Source organism: Psammomys obesus, unplaced genomic scaffold (assembly GCF_907164565.1).
Source record: "Psammomys obesus unplaced genomic scaffold, mPsaObe1.curated_primary_1811, whole genome shotgun sequence".
Taxonomy (NCBI): Eukaryota; Metazoa; Chordata; class Mammalia; order Rodentia; family Muridae; genus Psammomys; species Psammomys obesus.
In genome coordinates this window covers 22,709,043-22,728,748 of record NW_026596095.1, presented here as the reverse complement: position 1 = coordinate 22,728,748, position 19,706 = coordinate 22,709,043, and the positions used below count along the sequence as shown (strand labels likewise).

Genomic DNA, 19,706 nt, shown 5'->3' with positions numbered 1-19,706 from the left:
TTCAGAAAAAACTCCTGTGCCCAGACTTTTTGGATCTGTTGCTGTCCTTGTGGAGTTCCTGTCCTCTCCAGGTCTTACTAGCTCCCACTTCTTTCATAAGATTCATAAGATTGGGCACTCTGCCCAAAGTATCCCATCCAAAAAAGCCCAGGGCCAGATGGTTTCAGCATAGAATTCTACCAGACCTTCAAAGAAGAGCTAACTCCAGGTCTCTTCAAACTATCCCACAAAATAGAAACAGAAGGAACACTACCAAACTCATTCTATGAAGCCACAGTCACCTTGGTACCTAAACCTCACAAAGACCCAACAAAGAAAGAGAATTTCAGGCGAATCTCCCTTATGAACATTGATGCAAAATACTTAACAAAATACTTGCAAACTGAATCCAAGAACACATCAAAGATATCATCCACCGTGACCAAGTAGGCTTCATCCCAGGTATGCAGAGGTGGTTCAATATATGAAAATCCATCAATGTGATCCACCATATTAACAAACTGAAAGAAAAAAAAAAAAACCACATGATAATCTCCCTAGATGCTGAAAAAGCATTTGACAAAATCCAACATCCATTCATATTTAAAGTATTGGAGAGATCAGGGATACAAGGCACATAAACATAGTAAAGGCGATATACAGCAAGCCTATAGCCAACATCAAACTAAACGGAGAGAAACTTAAAGCAATCCCACTGAAATCAGGGAATCTGGTGCTTTTTAATTGGTAGGGAGGAAGTATCTAAATTGAAGGATGCTTAAGCTGATTCTTGTGTACCTTTACTTGTCCCAGCATCTTCTGGGAGGGCTGTCCTGCTTCTTGGCCACTTGGTTCTTTCCCAACTCCCACCTGGCTTGTGAGAGTTAAAATGCAGGATAATTGTCAATTTCAGACAACGAATCAGTTAGTGTTTCTGCTGATTGTAGCACAGCATTGCCTGTCCCTTTGAAGCGCTTATGCTCTTTTGGTCTTGTTTAACCCATCTTATTATTGTCTGGTTTTGAGGAAATTATACATGAAATTCTCTATTAGTAACATCTATCCTTATAAAACCTTCACTATGTAGTCTGTATGCTGCTGCTTCTCTATTTGTTTTAATAGTCTTTATGGTTTTAGAGGGAACTAATGATGGTATCCCTGCAGCTCAGTGGCAGAGGGCCTCCAGGCATGCACAAGGAAATAACTCTGCATCTGTAAGCAGGGTGGGGAGGTCTTTCAGTGTCCTGTATAGTGGGGTATGCAGCTCAGCAGTTGAGAGTGCTCGTTATCTGTTCCTTTAGCAAACATCTGCAACCTCTAATTCCTGCAGTTTAATTCAGCTGTAGCCAGAGGGGATAGTCTAAGGTCAGAAAACTTCTGGGAGAGATGTCATTGAGGAGATGCAGCCTGAGTGATAGTAGAGAGCATTTCACAGTAGCTTTTCTCATTGAAGGTCCTGTAGAGGTCTCTGTACTCACTTTCCAATTTGGTATTTAGCTGAGAGAATTCTGCTCACGGTACTTCCCAAAAGACACTGTTTCCTTACATGATTCATCTGTGTCTCTGAGTTTCTTTGTCTTTTACTTTCTTCTTCTTCTTTTTTTTTTTTTTTTTTTTTTTTTTTTTTGTGGGTGTAAAAGCAGCATGCTATCGAGCAGTCTGGAAGTCAGAGCTCTTCCTCCGCTTCTGTCACTATGCACAACAGAAGTAGGGAGCAAGTTGCACAGCTTTTTGAAGACTTGAATTCCTTTTCCTACTGAATCAGAAAGACAGACTTTGTCTCCAGGCACATCGTGTCTTTAACTCTGGACCACGCCAGAATTAGCTAATATTATAAAATAGCATGTGTAAACTTGTCACTGTCTTTCTATGGAATGACATAGGCTATTTTATTTAGTTCTGACTTGTAGGCAAGAAGTTTAGGAAGGCAGCCAAAGTTATTTCTTAGGCTTGTCAATACTAGAAATAGAACCAAGATAATCTGCTTCCAATAATACAGATTAGACTGACTATAGATTCACAAACAAGGCACCAATCTAAACTTCAAGATATGTAAAAACAACACCAAGAAGACACATAGGTCTGAACACATCAAAACCAAAAGAACCCCTTTATTTACAGTGGGTTGCATACCTTCTTCTCAGTTTGAATTCTCAGTAAGTTTAGTTTCATTTTTTAAATTTATTTTATCAATATTAGAACTCTCATCTCAAGTTTTGACTATGGATTTGATTTTTTTAATATAGTGTTATTCTTTTAAAATTTCAGTTAGCTTTCATTGGTCCTCTTGTTTCTTACTCACTTATTAGACCACTGTCTTTCTTGGTAAAAAAAAAAAAAAAAAAAAATCCTGTTTGGTGTTTTATTTTGACCTAGGATGTTAATATTGTTTTAGCAGTATTCTAGTTCTTTGAAATTATTCATACAGTGGAAAATGTCTCTGCTTTTCTACTTTGCTGCAGGCCACGTCCACCAACAGTCGCCACGCCTTGCTTGTTTCCTAGCAACCTAGGTTGAAAGAGATGGACAGTTCTCTTTTCCCGCTCTCAACTAATTTATATAGCATATAGCAATTGGTAAACAGTAAAGCAGTGGTTCTCTTCCTGTGTGTTGTGAACCCTGTGGGGGTTGAATGGCCTTTTCACAGGGGTCGCCTAAGACCATTAAAAAAAAAAAAAAAAAAAAAAAAAAACAAGGTAAATTACATTATGATTCATAAAAGTGGCAAAATTACAGTTATGAAATAGCTATGAAAGTAATTTTATGGTTGGGAACACTACAACATGAGGAGCTGTATTAAAGGGTCACAGCATTAGGAAAGTTGAGAACCAGTGTGTTAGAGGATATATAGATATAAAAACCCAAAGGTGAATCTTTGGACTCCTCAGTAGAACTGCTATATTAAATTACTGTTTTACAGACCCAAACTAATTGAGATTGGTCATACTATGTAGCTAAAATAAGCCCACAGAAGAGGCACTGACTGGAAAAGTTTGGCCAAATATGGACTTCAGTAGGGGTATATTGTTCCAAGTTGGGGTGTGCAGTGTGAGTCAGGGGCTGCTTTTGACTCCTGTGAAATCAAGGCCTAAGTCTTGATTTCTTGAAGACCAGAAGGGGCCACTTGTGAGCCCAAAGCCAGTGTCAGGGACTCAGACACATTAAAACTTCAGCAGAAGCTTCCAGATGCTGGTGATGAAAACAGCTGACCTGCCACAGCATGTTTGTTGATGGCTACAAGTTCAAATCAGTGCCTGATTTGAATCAAATAAGACTGATGCCAGCCTTCATCCCAGAGAGTTTGAGTTTGCAAAACAGTGGAGAGTCAGGTTCTCCCACCTCCCTTCATTCCTCAGAACTAACAGAAGGGTTGGCCAAAACTAGAGTTCTGATTCCATAGATTTGGATCAAGCCCCCCAAATTTTAGTAAGTTCTAAAATAATGCTGATGTTGCTGATCAAAAGACTCCCGTGTTGTGAATATGAGAGTAAGAAGCAGGGTTGTGGTTCCAGCCCTTTTCTTAGTGGGTGTGGCCTTTCTGTTTTTAAAATGTCGTTGCTATAGTATCCATCCTCCAATTTTCATTTCTGTGAATTTTGACAATCATATGGCTACTCTCATTAAGTATGCAATAGTCCCTAACCCCAGAATTTCCTTATGCCTCTTTGTAGTCAACTCTTGCCCTCCACTTCACTAAAAGTCCTAACAAATACTGATGAGTTTTCTTTAAATACAGTTTGGTCTTTTCAGAATTGCATACCATAGAGGCACACAACACATGGCCTTTTAAAGCCTGCCTCCTTCCACTCATCAGCATACACTTAAGCCCTCCACGTTGCTGCTGCATGTATCTGCTCTTGCTCCGCATCAGTTACTCTGTGGTGTTGCATTGTACTGATGTCTACAGCTTGTTCTCCATTCACCTATTCAAGAGCATTTGGTTTCTTTCCAGGTATTAAAGATAATGAGGTGCTTTGCACGTGAGCTTATGTTTTCATTTCTCTTGGGCAAATATTGAGGAACAGAATGACAAGGACACAAGCTACTAAAATGATATTTACAAGAAAGTGCCAAGTCATTTTCTAAAGCAGCTAAAGCATTGAATATTCCCTGTGTACTCATATCTGTAATACCAATAATAATCTACCCTCATCTTCTTTAATATTTTATTGTAAATTTTCAAACATTTTTGAAGTACAAGAATATCATAATTAGCTACTGTTTTGCCCATAACCCAGCATCAACAACTAAGTATTACATTTTCAAACTAAATACATTCTTACTTGAATATTTTTCGATGATTAATATCTAATTATTTGTGGTAGGAAGATATTTTATATAAATTTTTACCATTGTAAATTTATTGATGCCTATCTTATGACTAAGAAAACAACCACTATCACTTTAAAAGCTTATTTACTTCTGTCTGGTAAAGTAGATGGTCTGTAAATGTCAGAGGACCTTGCATGGAGAGGACTTAGACCCTTGCTCAGACATGGCTGATTGGCAGCTCAGTCTCCATGTGGATCTCTGAGTGAGGGGGTCCGGGACTGCCTCTATCATGAACTCAGTTGACTGTTCTTTGATCATTCGATCCTCATGATACAGCCTTGCCAGACCATGGAGGAAGAGGATCCAAGCAGTCCTGATGAGACTTAACAAGCTATGGGCAGATGGCAATAGTGGAGAACTCCCCTTTCAGTAGACTAGGGAAAGGGAATGAGAGGAAGAGGGAGGGAGAGTGGGATTGGGGGAGTTGAAGGAGGAGCTTCAATTGGGATATATAATGAATAAATTGTGAAGAAAAAAAATGTCATTTGGGTCCAGGAGTTAGAGTATTATCCTAATCTTCTGTCCTTACAGCTTTTTGTTCTATCAGTTACCAAGAGAGGAATGTTGAAATCATTAATACATTTATAGATGTGTCTTTTTTCCTTTCATTGTTGTAAGTTTTTTTTTACCCTCTATAATATGGAGTTTTCTTGTGCCATGTGCATAAATATTTAGGGTTCTCAAGCTCTCTTGATGAGTTGATATTTTTATCACTACAGAATAGTCCTCTTTCATCCTTGGTAATGTCATTTTTCTCTAAAAATCCACCTTGGCTGATAGCAATACAGTTAGCATGGTGTCACTGTAAGATCTTACGTGTTTGTATGTATGTGAACCCAAGGGTAGCACACTTTCTCTTTCCTGTTCCAGGCCTATGCTGTCAGGCCATGGATCTTACAGCTACATACATTATAAATTATACAATATGTTTGTTTTATTTCCCTAGATATAAGTAACTTTTAAGTAAATTATATAAATTAGGAGACATGAATCTTACATTTACACATATTAGAAATTGTGTTGCTCTTTGTCCTGTTTTATAGGTCAAGATTTCTATCTGGTATCGTCATCATCAGCCTGCATCACTTCCTTTAACTTTCCTTGTATTGCTGATCTGATGCTGATGAGTTCTCGTTTTTGTGTCTGAAAAGTCTTCCCTTCATCTTTTCTGTTCAAAGGTGTTTTTAGAAGAGCAGAGGATTCTAAGCTGACAGTGAGTTTTTTCATGGCCTGGTTTTATGTTGATTCACTGTCTTAGGACTTCACTTGTTTCCAGCAAGAACTCTCTGTACGTCTTGCCTCAGTTCTGCTGTATACAATTTGTGATTTATTTCTCTAGCAGTGTTTCCGACTTCTCTTCATCATTAGTTATGAGCAGTTATGATGGGATTGAATATAGTTATCTTCTTAAGCTTAAGCTTCTTAGTAGTCTTAGATCTCTGGATTTACATTTTTATTAAACCTTAGAACTTTCAACTATTAAATTTTCTGTCTACTACTTTTCTGTCTGTCACACCTCCCTCTTTCTCTCCCCATCGAGTTCTCCCTTTCTCAGACTTGGGTTGAGTTGTCACCATTACTAAGGAAATACCCTGTGAATATTCAAAATGATGCTTCATGTATTTTGAGGCTTCTTAGGTCCATCCCTGTATGTCTGTGAGAACAGTAGCTTTTTTCATCAACCTTAATGGGTTTCTCACAAACATCAATGACCAGCTAGAGAGTCCTGTGGCCTTTTGAGAATCCCTGGTGCTCTGGCTATAAATCCTAGTTTCCTTACCTCAAGCCTTTACCTGTCTCTGCAACTGCAGGACACTGGCTCTCTGTTTGGGTTCCCCTTCCCATCCTGCAACCTGGACATTACGCCAGGTAATTATAAGAGTATGTTTATTTCTCTTTGCTTAGGAATCACTGTTCTGTGTCACCTGTTCCCCAGAGCTTGACAGCCATTTTCTCGTGTGTTTTGGTTTATTTAATTCTGGAGGGTCAGTCTAGGTCTATGTTACTTCACTCTGGCCTATGGCAGAACACTGACATGTGTATTGTGTACTCGGGCAAACCCTTCAAAGCTTCATGATTCACACAACAAATAAGTATGATACCTTTCTCCAGATGTGAACTTAGGTTACCTGTAGGAATGCACTGTGGTGCGAATGTGACATGCAGCTGAGGTGTTGGTCACTGATGTTCCCAGGAGATGACCCTGTTCTCCTAGTGGAGGCTGGTCTGCACAGGAGTGAGCAGAAAAGGGCAGACACTAGCTCATGAAGGCCTGCCTGGGCCTCTGCGCATGTTAGTAGGTTGGATACACTACTGCCTGTGCTGCTCCTGGCAAGCTTCCCTGTACGCAGCAGGCGTTCACTGAGAACCACGTCAGCCTATGTTTTAGAGCTGGAGATCTCTGTCCTGGAGGAGCTGTGGAAATATGGCATACTTATTTCTTTGTATAAGTATGTAACCTGTGTAACTCACACCGCATCTGGCCTTTGTTACGTGTTTGTTTCCTTCTGCCTTCACCTCTTCTCTTTTCTTTCTCTAGCTTAAATGACCTTTGCAGAGTAGCTTGTTCTTGTCTATTCAGGCAAGTTGTCATATTATTTTTATTATAATTTTGTATTACATTTAGTGTGAATGTGTGTGTGTGTTTCTGTCTGTCTGTCTGTCTCTATCTTTCTGTCTGTTGTTGAGGGGTGCTATCTGTCTGTCTGTGTGTCTGTGTGTCAGAGGTCAGAGAACAACCTGTAGGAGCTGCTTCCTTCCATATCACCATGTTTGGCAGCAAGTGTTCTTACTAAATTAGCCATATCACTGGCCCATATCTTTTTCTTCCATGTACTAATACTTACTTTCATTTCAGCGTAAAAGTCCTTACAAACATATATGGCTTTGAGAGACCTGGGCCTGTACTCTTCCCTTTAAATCCACCAGTTACCTCTGACTCCACTCCTTTCCCTCGGCCCTCATGCTGCCTCTCTGCCACACCAGAGAGGTTCTGTGTTGGGGTCTTCACACTCATCCTTTCTGCAGCTGTGATATCATCCAAAATCCACTTCCTCCTCTTGCCTCCCTCAGGATTGGCTCAGCTGTGATCTTTCCAGAGCCCTGTCTGTGTTCTTCCTGTTCAGCCTCTCCTCCTATCTCACCTATTCCATTCCTGTCTTCTTCTCCTTAGTTACATGCAGTTCAAAAATATACTGTGAAATGTTCTTGCATGTCATCACGGTAGCAAGCACATTCTGTGAGACCAGAATGAGGCCACATGCTCTTTCCTTAGTAAGGCATATATGCAAGTGGACCCCAAACACTGACTTGTGCTCTGAGAGTGAAGGGGCTTCGAGTTTACCACTGACTCCTTTAGTAAGCCGGTTTAAGCTGGTGTGACCCACATGTGGTGAGTCTGGCTCCAAGGCCTCTCTGCAGCTGAGAACACTGTGCACCCCACCCTGCCAACAGCGATGTGAGGTGTGCAGCATATGCCCTTTATTACCCTCCTAACCCCAAATCCCGAATTCTGACATTCCTCTCACTGAGGTTTGTGTAAAATGCTGAGTGCTTGTGTATTTTCTCAAAGGGCTGTTTACTGGGCTGAAGCCCATTCTCTGGTCATGGCCGCCTAACTTTTGATTCTTTTTGCTGCTACTCTTACTGCTTTTCTCCAGCTTTGCAAACCTGGGAATACTTCATGTGACTAAGAAAAAGGTATTTGAAACACTGGAAGCACGGATGACAGAGGCGTGTATAAGGGGCTATAACCCTGGACTTCTGGTGCATTCCGACCTTGCCTATCTACAAGCAGAAGGTGGAGGAGACCGTCAACTCACAGGTGAGCAGCCTTCCCCAGCCTTGCCTAAGGCTGGCTCTGCTACAGAATGTCTGTTTGCAGACAATACAGTTCTATACACAAGACCTCCAAAACTCTACTGGAAAGGCTTAGATCTGACAAAATATCAGGGTACAGAACATCCAAAATCAACATCCAAAACCCCTTAGTTTGCCTGTATCAGCAGTGAACATGCTGAGAAAGAAACAACCAAGAAGAGTCACATCCATCCTCAATAGCTTCAAAATAAGTAAACAAAATTTTTGATAATAAACTAACCAGGTGAAAAGACCTTTGCAAATGAAAATTTTAAGACACTGAAGAAAGAAAGAGGTGAGAATAGATGGTGGAATTATCTCCCGTGCTCACGAGTCAACAGAGTTAGTATCACAAAAATATTATTAAGTGTGGTCTACAGACTGAATGAAAGCCACATCGAACTCCAGTGGCCTTCTTCATGGAAACAGAGAACAACTATCCTAAAGTTTTATGTAAGTACAAAAGGCCTCAGATAGCTAAAGCTATAGGAAAATAAAAAGAATATCATTAGCGGTATCACAATTGCTGATTTCAGGTTACACTCCAGAGCCATGATAACAAAAACAGCATGGAACTGGCATCAAAACAGGCGTATAAATCAGTGGACTGGAAGATTTAGAAATAAACACAGCTATAGCCACCGGATACTTGAGAAAGAGGCCAAAATATGCATTAGGGAGAAGACAGGCTGTTCAACAAGTGGTGCCGGGGAAACTGGATAGCCACATATAAAGAAGGAAACCAGATCCCTCTCATCCTGCACAAGATCAATCCAGCATGGATCAGAGATCCTAATGTAAGAGGTAATGGTCTGCAACTGTTAACGGAACACATACAGAAAACACTTCATGATGTGGGCAAGGACTTTCTGAAAAGGGCTGCAGCAACTCAGGAAACAAAATCAAGAACTAGGAAATGAAATTCTGTGCAGCAAAGGGAACAACTGAGTGAAGAGACAGCCTTTGCTAGCTATGTAGATGACAGATTACTATCTAGGTTATAGTAAAAAAAGAAAACCTCAAAGAATTAAATTCCAGGAAACCAAACAAGCCAGCCAATGGGCCAAGGAACAAGGGAGGGTTCTCAAATGATGAAGTACAAATAGCCAATAAATGTGAAAAAGTATCTTACATCCTTACTCATCAAAATTGCTTTAAGATTCTATCCCACCCCAGTCAGAATGGCAGTCATTAAGCAAACAAGTAGCAGAAACTTGGCATAGAGTTCTGGGTATAGTGCTCAGCTACTGTGTGGGAAGGCCTGGGCTTGATTCCCTTCACTACCTGAAAACACAGGGTAGCATACCCCTGTACTCCCAGCACTTAGAGTTCAAGGTCATCCTCAGCTATGTATAGCAGATGTTTCAGCAAGTAATTCACACAGTGCCTGCTGGCCTAAATTCGGTCCCCAGGACCCACATGGTGGAAGGAGAGAACCATCTCCCTTCTGTTGACCTCTCACCTACAGACGTGTGTTGTGGCAAACAAATTCAAATAAATAAATAAGAAAGTCAAAGTGGGGATTCCACAAAAAGTAAAAAGTAAAGTGAAAGTTAAAATAAAGTAAAAGAACTACCATATGGCACAGCTATACACTCCTGCATAGATTTGCAAAACTCTAAGTTGGCATACTACAGGTACATGTTTACCTGCACATATATGTTTACTGCAGCCATATTCAAGAGTCACCGTAGCTCTCCAGCAGATGATGGATAAAGAAAAAATCATGTACATGCATAATGGAGTTTTATTTCACCATAAAAAAAATGAAAGTAAGAGGAAGGTATTCTATTGGTAGAGAGGGGACTAATGGGTGTGGGGGAGGGGAGAAAGGAGGCTTTGGGACTGAGTACATTCTTGTCCTGCACACTCATATGCAAATACTCTTACATATCTATATAAGTCTAGGATCTCGAAATGAGACAGTGTGTGTTGTCTGTCCTTTTTAGTCTGGCATGGTTCACTTGACACAATCCCCTCCAGTTGCATACGCTGCCCTCTAAGTGATGTTTCATTTTTTTGCCTTTAGAAATACTTCCTTAAAGCTTTTTATTGGCTTATATTCAATGTACCGAGTGACAGGTTTCTACTAGGATGAAAATGGTCTTTGAGGCCACATTCTTTGCTCAGGCTTCCTGAAACTATGCTGTGTTAAATGTTCACACTCTCACCTGCCCGGGCATGACTGAACTGTTCTGTGTGATCCTAGACAGAGAGAAGGAGATCATCCGCCAGGCGGCTCTGCAGCAGACAAAGGAGATGGACCTGAGCGTGGTGCGCCTCATGTTCACAGCCTTTCTGCCTGACAGCACTGGCAGCTTCACTCGGAGACTGGAGCCTGTGGTATCAGATGCCATCTATGACAGCAGTGAGTACTCAGTCCTGAGGCGGGCAGCTTCGTCCAGCATCAAGAACAGACACTAGCCCTGCCTGGCCACTTGCTACCCAGTACTAAGGCCTGCACACAGTGACTTAATCACCTTTAGTTTCTGGTTTATTGTCTACAAAGTGGGAAAACTGCAGCCTAGGGTAAAGGGTTGATGTCCAGTTTAGCATCATAAGCCATATCAACCAAGGGAACACTTCTTTCCTCAGAAAATGCATTCATTCTTTACATGGAACACCAATTTCTTACTTATGAACATATGACTGGAGGATAGATTGCTGGTGCTCTTTTAAATGACACTAATTTTTGCCCTTGGCAGCACTAAAGAGAAATAAAAGACAAGTATTATTCTTATCTGTCTTTATCCCTACTTAGTATATAATGTATATTCATTAAGACAGAAACTTCAAGGTAACTAATTGGATAAATGCTATGTCAGAATTCTCTTTCAGTCTGTAGATACTTGAATGCGGAGGGTTTTCAGCAGCCTGTAGCATTTACTGTGTAAAGCTATTGTTTGGTGTGTTATGGCTTAACGAACGGTTGATTCAGACACCCTGCAAGTGCAATAGTCCCGTTGCTTGCTTATAGAATATGACGTACCGGGAAACCCCGTGTTCCACATCTATGTGCTAGTTGATCTGATTTCAACAAGTGTGAAGGGAAGTGAGAAGTTTACTGAATGAGAAAGGCTCTTATTCCACAGACAACCTGGAACTGCAGCTGTTGGAGTTTTTAAAGGGGAAGCTTTGTCCACCCCACCAGTCCAGGCAGCTCTCCCCTAACCACACAGAATGCTAATTTAGTCTGGGGAGAGGAAATAGGACATCTTCATTTTTCTTTGTAGAATTAAAAAAAAAAAAAAGTAGCTTAAAAAAAAGTAGTTCTCTTAAATTTTTTAAAGAATTTTGTAAATGGCATAAAGTTGGCATGAAACAAGCCACTGATCTGGCAATTCTGGAAACATCAGAAAGCGTTCTCCTTCCATATCAACCTGTGTGTTAGAGGGGAAGCCAAAGGCATCTTCCAGAGAAGCAAGTGCTGCCACCCCCTCCTCACCTGCTACTCTCTGCCTCGCCTGTTTGGGGGATAATGAGTGGCTCCAAGGACCTTGAAAGCCTTTCTTGGGTCTTTTGTGAAAACAGGCATGAGCTCATCCATCGGCACTGTGTGAAGCCGACCCTAAACTAGAATGTGCATTGCTTTCTCCTTTTGAACAGAAGCGCCCAATGCATCGAACCTGAAAATTGTGAGAATGGACAGAACAGCAGGATGTGTGACCGGAGGGGAGGAAATTTATCTTCTCTGTGACAAGGTTCAGAAAGGTACGTGTGCACCCCATCTCTAGATGTGGGGTATAGCTGTCAGGGTCATCTGTGACTCACTCAAAGTGTACAAAGAGTGTTCTTGTTTGGCTGTGAAACCTCTCAAAAACATTCCCTAGTGCAAAATGTGTTATTTCTTAAAGCCTGAGTATATGGTACAATTTTCCACAGAAGTAAAGGGATAGTGATGATTCACCATTCAACATGCTGATACTTAATACATTTGTTCCCTATGCTCAGTTAAAGTAACTGCTCTGATCTGAGTTTTATATAACGTAAAATTATATAAAGATTCTCCTTAGATCTTTGTGCTGTGCTGTGCTGTAACGTCCCTATGACACCCAGTAGGAAAGAAGAAGGATGGCAAAAACAGGGTCCTCAGCACATTTCCCACACTTTGAGAAGCTCTTAACTTTTACTGTCACTACATACCGCATGATTGGGAAGTTAGTAAAGCTGAAGGAGTAGCTACTTTCCCAATCTTTATTTCAAATAAAGTTGTGTAGGTTACCCTCTGAACTCTCTACACGCACTTAGCATACGTGTTTTCTCCCATTCGTGTGCACACACCAGCAGACCCCAGATTCACTGCTGCAAAGTGAGGGTGGCATCAGTACGCCTGCATCGCCGGACTGGTCTGAGGCCTAGACAGGCTAGAACAAGTGCTGCTTGTGTGACGGGTTAGGGTGCCTCTCCATATTGAGCTGTGCCACACCAATGGGTTTGGATCTTCCTCTGTCATCCTTCCCATTTCCCAGAAGTGAATGGTTGAAGGGTGGAGAAGCAGGTAGTTCGTATGTTGACTAAGACAGAGCTGAATTGATTGGGTAAATCTAATACCTCGCCACTATGAATGAATAGTAGATCTCATTCCTAGTGTAAATAACATGTAAGGAGTCAGTGATCTGTGAAAACTTGAAATGGTGCAAATCTCCTACTATGAATTCTTTTTTAACACATTTACGTTTCTGTGAGGTGGAGTTACGCACTAGCTGCATTTGCTGGCATGCTCATCAGCATCATTACGCTCACTGCAATCACGTGCCTGACTGTGACTGTTTGCAGATGACATCCAGATCCGGTTTTATGAAGAGGAAGAAAATGGTGGAGTTTGGGAAGGATTTGGGGACTTTTCCCCCACAGATGTTCACAGACAGGTACGTGGGTTATTATTGCCTATTTTATTTTAGTAGTGTCTGGCTTGGTGAAAATCAGTGCACAGTTTCCACACATTATAAGAGAAACCGTCATGAGTCCCTTTAACATCCATACAGCAGTGCTATTTTCATGGCTCTAACATGAAGCTGTGTGCAAGGTGCCATTAGAGCCCTGGCTCTGAGAGCGTGGCATGGTGCCTCGTTCGGTATCTGTCATTAGGTCTTGGAGGTAGTGTCCTCAGGTCCTCCCATGAAATTGTTTAAGTATTGAACGCATGGCAAAGCCTGTTAAAAAGGAACTGCACTGAGAAGTGTGAAGGCTGAGGCTCATGCTGTCCTGATGAGCCAGTCTCCTGGCTGCTTGTATGACAAGGGGATTGTATGATTATAGGAAGATATGGAGCCACCACAGTAGCAGTCACTTTTTGACGGAGACTGAAAAAATAGTGCTTCCAAAAACTTTCCAACAAGCCAGATACCAACCAGTAATATGCCTAATTACTAATGGCTGTATCTATGTGATGGAATATCATACAGTTACTAGAAAAGGGGCTTTGTGGATGAACAGACTCAAGATAGATTGCCAAGGCTTGTAAAGATCAATACAGAATATAGTGTGTGCAGAAACAATTCTGTGTTCATATGCATTGGAAAAATAATATACCTGAAAAAATCATAGCAGATCCTTCTAGGAATCCACACTGAAGAAGAACATGAATGGAAGATCAGAGACAAAGGACAGTTATCAGGGTATGCTGTTGCAGGATATTTGATCACAGTGTGAACCCCAAGATTATGTACTGGAAAAACCTGTTTCTAGTTGTGGTGTGGCTCAGCCCTAGCACACAACTTATTCCAAGAGTTCAATGATTAAATAATATTAACCCTAGGTTAAGAGGCTGAGCAAGCAACCAGCTGATGGGACATGAACATGGGGAAAACCATAGAGAGTGAGAGGAAGTCCGAAGGACAGATAGAGAGGATGCACAGGAAGTAGTAAGGCGGGACATTAAGTAGAAGATACTTAAGACATCATAGAGAAGGAGAAAGGGCATTTTCCTTCTGGGACATCAGCCGAGTAGGAAGGTCAGGTACTTTCTCTGCCTCTCTGAGCTAGCAGGCCTTCATTCATCCCAGCGTCTGACTCTTGAGTCTTTATTGGCAAAATCAAACATTGGGATTTTCCTTAAAAAAACAACAATATGCCACTGTGTGTTCCTCCTGTGTTTTATGAAATCTTGATCCTTATGAATGTAAACCTAGAAAAATGAATCTAACTATTCCTGCACCACTCCAAATTAGCATAAGATGCCTCCCTCCTGCACATCGTTACTTTCCTGTTGGCAACGCTGGCTGCAGGCTGACAGTGGGACCCCTGGTTCCATCTGCTTTCTTACCTAGTCCTTCTTGTGCTGCTATGAATGATCCTGGAGGCTTTCAAGGCAAATTTGAAAGAGAAGTAGGCAGTAAAGTAAGTATGGTATAACATACTGACCAGAACTTCTCCAGGTGCTGGGTTTAGCACACTTTATTTAAGCTTAGAGTATGAATATCTGCATTTAGAATGTGCCTGATACTCACCGCCACTAGAAAACAAACACCCCACACTCATGCTTGGGTCCTTTGTACTCTGCAGTTTGCCATTGTCTTCAAAACTCCAAAGTATAAGGATGTCAACATTACAAAACCAGCTTCCGTATTTGTGCAGCTTCGGAGGAAATCTGACTTGGAAACTAGTGAACCAAAACCCTTCCTCTATTACCCTGAAATCAAAGGTAAGTGGGCTGTTTAGACTCTTGAGCTTGCTCTGAAAGATCAGCAGGTCACCTCCTTTACATGGCCTCACAGGCTACCTGGGTGTGTGGTGCTTACTTTTAGAGTCGAGGAAGATAATATATTGAGGTCATGGAATTAGCCATAGTCATTTATGATACTGTTATTGCTGCCAAAATCGTGTGAGAGTTAGCCATTTGACAGCTTATCTTTGGATATTGAAATCTAGTATTGAGCCAGCAAGATGGCTCAAGCACTTGCTGCCATGCCTGATGGCCTGAGTATGATAAAAGGAGAGGCCTAGCAGCCACAAGATGCCCTTAGACTTCCACAGGCTGTAGGATATACAGATAGTGAAAGAGATGGAAAGAGAGAGGAAGAAGGACAAGAAAAGGACAAAACTGATGTGGTTTTTTAGATACTCAGCGGCCCTCAAATATTAAAAATTCAGCTACCATATAGCACAGAACTATAAAATGAGATAGTCACTATACTTTTCCTCACAAAGGACACATCAGTAAGGGTAGACTACAGTTAAAATGCAAATTATGATTTTTTTTTTTGACATGCTAGACATCATATATTCTCTGGGCCTTGAAGATGCTGGGTATATGTCCTACCACTGAGCAGTAACCCCAGCACCCAAATTGTAATAAATACCCAAGGGGAAGCATCCACGGACTGTATGAAACTCTTGAGGAGACAGCCCTGGACCCTTTGGACTAAAAAGGCCACTGAAAAAGTCCTCCTCAGTGAGAAGCCATTTGGGATGTTATTGGAGATGAATATAATTAAGGCTCTCTCTGTTTATAAAATAGAGAGATGCTTGAGGCAGAGGTGTGACAGCTGCCATTTGTCCTGGGTGAAATAATCACTGTGAGTGCTGTGTGGACAGAGGACAGCTGAGGCAGGTGAGGGAGACCAGGCCCAGGCAGCAGAGTGTTTGTGTGGTAGCTGAAGGATTTTTGAATTGACTAGAGTGACACACCTGGAGTGATGTCCAGGCCTGCTTGCATACTGTCTGGGTTGACACAGTCAAAATGATGCAAGGATCCAGCACAGCTTCAGTGGCGTTAGAACAAGCTCCAGTGCCCAAGAGTGAGCATCCAGCAAACACTGCTATGATGGAGCTGTGGGGAGACCTGGGCCTTGGGTGAAGGGAAAGGAGAGGCTCAGATTGTTCTAGGGTTTCCAGACTGGAAATTTATGGCATGACTAAGTGGATAAGAGGATCAAGGGGAAAAGGTCTGAGGGTGAAAGAGAAGCTCAGTGTAAACATGTTTCAGTTGAGGTCAAGTGCAGGGAGGAGGCCAGTCAAAGGCATGACTCAAGTGGGTGGAAAGTCAGCCCTGAAAAGAGTCAGTGTCTGGATGCACAGTGCTCCAGTCAGCCTCTCTGTTTTCTGAGTTTCATCTTGAAGGCCATGGTGCCGAGAAGAGATCCATAAACTTGGAGGCTATACAAAGCACTAGGCTCCGATAAAATCAGAAATGTCTGCGTCAGAGGGTGAGGCTGGAGAGCAGGTCCTCAGCATGACTGCCACCAGCCTCAGGGTCCTAGCTAAGGTCGGGAACCACAAAGTACAGTCACACCGAGGCCCCGAAGTGTTGGTCTCTTACGGGCAGACTATGATGATGACCATGGACCTGTTGTGGCAGGACCATTTAGAAAGCAGTTTTGAGAGTTCGTGTTTCTCTCCGAGGTCTGACCCCCCCCCCCCTGCTGCTGGTGAGCTGAGTTCTGTGGCTGGCCTGCTTCCTTCCTCACCAGCCTGAGGTCTTCTAGATCCTTCTGTCCACACAAGGCACTGTGAAACCACTGCCTTACCTGGAGCCCCTGCCCTCTGAAAATAGGAGGAAAAATTAATTTTTTTCTGAGAAAAAAAAAATAGAGTTCATCTCCTGAAATATGCCTTCAAAATAGTTAGTTTTGTCTTTGCTGATGCAGAATCATGAGAAAGAGAAAAGAAAATGCAGGCTGTCTATTGTAGAATGTGAGCCTAGACCCACTTAGAGTTTGGTTCCCAGGCGGCCTCTCCTCCAGTAGCAAAGTACAACAGAAAAGGCCCAGCTTCCTCAGCACTCCACCCTAGCAGAGTAACAGCTTTCTAACACTTGAATTAGAGGATGGCTCCACTGAAGTTTTCATTTCGTCATAGATAAACCTCAAACACACACTTTCTAGGTCACCATGAATATAAATGCAAATAAATCTCCATAGAATAAAAACAATATAAGAATTATCTAGAGAAGTAGAAGTGGCCAAGGAAAGAGTGGCTGTCATGTGTATACTGCAATCAAGTTATATTAGATCTCTTAATTATGGATAATAAATCTTTTTAGTTTTTAACTTTCTGGATTTTTTAAGAAATCTTTTGGTTTTTTTTTTTTGGGGGGGGTTCTAATTTGTTGGTGCTAGTGTTTTACCTGTGTATGTGTCTGTGTACCCACGTGTGTGCCTGGGGCCTGAGGAGGCTAGAAAGGGGCATCAAATCCCTGGAACTGGGGTTTCAGAGTTCTATGTTACCGTGTAGATGCCAACATAACCAAAAAGGCTGAAGATGCATTAGGTCCCATCAAGTAAGGGTTGGACATATACAAAGCATTCCCCTCTCATTACCAGAATTCCCCTGCCCTGAACTCCACACCCTCTGGAGTCATTCCTTGACCACATCTTACAAACACTTCTTGGAGACAGGGAGGTGAGGAGCGACAGTTAAAATAATCAAGTGAGGGATGGCTATGCACTAACACAAAGAAAGACCATGGTGAGTCATCAGTCAGAAAAGCTGGAGCTCAAGATGGAGAAGAACAGTTGTGTTATAGAAGACATGACCAAGCTAAGTGTGGGCATTTTCCACAGAACCAACACGTCAAGAATGAGGTGCTTTCAAGGCACACTCACAGGAAAGGTTGGCAGAGGCTGCACTTTTCTGTAGGCTGCAAAGTTCCTATTTTAATAACCATTATCTGTGGTCAGCATTAATGCAGTGATAATATGTAACACTATTTTTGAAGTATTTCCCGAAAAGTAATAGTTGCTGTGATGAAACGTCACTAGACTCTGGATCTGACCTTTACTCATCCCTGAGCTGAGAAGGTCACTTAACCATCCCAGCTTCAGCTTCCTCTTCTATGAAAGGAGATTCTGCAGAAGTGACCAGGGCTTCCTTCTAGTGTGCACACTCATAGTAAGCCCTGTGGGACAACTTCGGAAAGCAGATGATGAGGCTGAATGAACCAAGTTGGGAAAATCTTTGCCTTCAGTCTCTGGAACTGAGACTTGCAAGTTCCTCTACAAAGGTTATTCTGTGAAATTTTCTGAATTAGTTTCTTGCCATTGAAATAATCCTGGCAGTGGTATACCTAATATCTTGAAAAGTATCTCTTAAAAGTTTGGATTTGGAGACTAGAGAAATAGTTCAGAAGTTACTTATGGCTTTTTCAGAGGACCTGAATTCTATTCCCAACACCTACATATGCCAGTTGACAGCTGATGTAACTCTAGCTCTGGGAGTTAGCACCATTTTCTGGCTTACACAGGCACTGCTTACATGTGGCATACATGCACACAAATAAATAAAAACAAACTTTAATTTTTTTTAATTTTACAATAACTAGTAATCATTTCTACTTTAAAAAGTAAAGGGAATACACAGAAAACATGAGGGAGGCCTCTTTGCTAGAAACCACTTCAGCAAATAACATTTGCATTAGGAAGAAAGCTCAATGTATAAAGCACTTGCCACACACACACATCAGGACCTGAGTTCAGATCCAAGAACCCGCATAGAAGCCATACATGTAGCATGAGTAACTGTAACCCCTGTGTTCCTACAGGAAGATGGGGAATGGAGGCAAGAGATTCCTCAGCAGCTCAGGAGCCAGCTAGCCTGGGACACGACAGCAAAAGGCTACTCTCAAATGAGGCAGAAGTCGAGGGCCAACACCAAGCTTGTCCTCTGACCTCCACATGCATGCTGGGCAGCCCATACCCCTTCATACATATGGGACGGGGCATCTTTTCTAACGACACCTACTATGTTTCATGTTTCTACAATGGAATAATATGCTGTGCGAGATCAACAGTTCATAGGCTGACTATTGAATATAGCTATTAGTTTGGGTATAACTGATAGAGAAATTTTATAAATATTTCCACAAGTCTTTAGTTAGGAAGTAGCCAGAGTCTCTTCACCCCAAGTTCACTCCTTTCTGGCGGAAACTAGTTTTCTTCCTGATCATCCTGGTGTACCCAGGTTTGGTTTTAAAGGGACTGGCACCATGCTCATCTTCCCTTCCCTTCAGATGCAGGCAGTGATCTAAGATAAACAGCAGCCTTGTGTCTCAGCACAGCGCTAGAAAAGTGGGTATCTTTCTGAATGTAAACAATGATGAAAACTGGCTTTGAAAAGCCAGACACAGGGCAGTCGTTCAGTACTGGCCCGTTCACTGCAGAGAGAACACCACATCAACTGCTTAATGTAAACAAAAGCCACCTTTACTTCTCAACCCAAAAGACAAAGGAAACAAAACAAAATATCTGCTAGGATACACACAGGCCACAGAGGGAACCAGAACAAAGAAACAGGAACGCCACGGCCATGAGGGAGCCGAGGGCATCGCAGCAGGTGATCACATGCAGTAACAGAATTAAGGAGGGCATCTGGGCTAGTGAGAAGCACAGACAGGGAGAAACAAAAGGAATACAGAACCCTATGAGGAACAGATCAGGACAGGCCAGTGTCCCAGAGGCAATCTCTGATTTTGAGTCAGAGACTCTAGTGACCAAGCCATCAGTAGCAGAACCTGTAGGCCTCCTCTGTGTCTCCAGGATCTGCCCTTGTTTGTCTTGTCACAGTAACTGGTAAGGAATGGGCCTCCATTACCTCATGTC

The 19,706-nt window shown here is 42.0% G+C and overlaps 1 protein-coding gene across 1 annotated transcript in view; it reads left to right on the top strand.

Annotated features, from left to right (window-relative positions):
- Nucleotides 1–19,706, top strand: part of Nfkb1 (nuclear factor kappa B subunit 1) — a 109,285-nt gene that overhangs the window by 69,144 nt on the left and 20,435 nt on the right. Inside the window, exons 8-12 of the mRNA XM_055628196.1 lie at nucleotides 7,971–8,134; nucleotides 10,379–10,537; nucleotides 11,776–11,880; nucleotides 12,946–13,037; nucleotides 14,674–14,812. Of these exons, the coding sequence (XP_055484171.1) occupies nucleotides 7,971–8,134; nucleotides 10,379–10,537; nucleotides 11,776–11,880; nucleotides 12,946–13,037; nucleotides 14,674–14,812 (659 nt within the window). The remainder of the gene's footprint in view (nucleotides 1–7,970; nucleotides 8,135–10,378; nucleotides 10,538–11,775; nucleotides 11,881–12,945; nucleotides 13,038–14,673; nucleotides 14,813–19,706) is intronic.